At 51.5% G+C, this 582-nt stretch overlaps 1 protein-coding gene across 1 annotated transcript in view; it reads right to left on the bottom strand.

The window, feature by feature from the left end:
• LPIN1 (lipin 1) overlaps window positions 1-582 on the bottom strand; it is a 54,719-nt gene that overhangs the window by 16,921 nt on the left and 37,216 nt on the right. Inside the window, 1 exon segment of the mRNA XM_012803785.2 lies at window positions 509-582. This exon segment is cut by the window's right edge and continues 1 nt beyond it. Coding sequence (XP_012659239.1) covers window positions 509-582 — 74 coding nt within the window.

Here is a 582-nt window from a genome sequence, read left to right as displayed (position 1 = left end):
CAACACTCATGACTGTCACAACCACAGCAGTTTGAGAATCCTTATCCCACCCACCATCCCACGGGGCCACTGTTTCATTTTGTCCACAGCCCAGCTGGACAAGACGTGCACAGCCAGCTTGGCTCGCAAGAACTGAACCCCAGCCAAAGTTTGCTCGGCATCTGTAATGCTTTAGCCTACAGGAAATCACTGGGCATGTATGAGCCTGCTGTTTCTTCATCTGGTTATTTCTGACATTCCTCAGTACAAACTGAACCTCCATCCTCCCCCCAACACTGCCACCTCCTGCTCTCTCTGAACAATTTTTGATTCACTTCTATTTCCTTTCTTGTTTCTTGGTATTGAATACGAATCTGAAGTTGCCAGGATTCACTGAAGACAGTGGCTTCCCCATGGCCACCACCATTGCTGCCCTGTCCCCATCAGGCTCTCTCACTGGGCAAGTCACCCAGCGCCCTGGCGGAATGATGGTGCTCAGGAGGAGACAGGAAGCGTGCTCTGTACTCACTGGCTCACTTTATGGTATAGTTTAGCGATGCCCTGGTGGGTCCAATCCTTCCCGAGGGTGGGCAAAATGTGGCC

Source organism: Otolemur garnettii, unplaced genomic scaffold (genome assembly GCF_000181295.1).
Source record: "Otolemur garnettii isolate 467f Iridium unplaced genomic scaffold, OtoGar3 scaffold00022, whole genome shotgun sequence".
Classification (NCBI taxonomy): Eukaryota; Metazoa; Chordata; class Mammalia; order Primates; family Galagidae; genus Otolemur; species Otolemur garnettii.
This window is presented reverse-complemented; position numbering and strand designations above follow the sequence as displayed.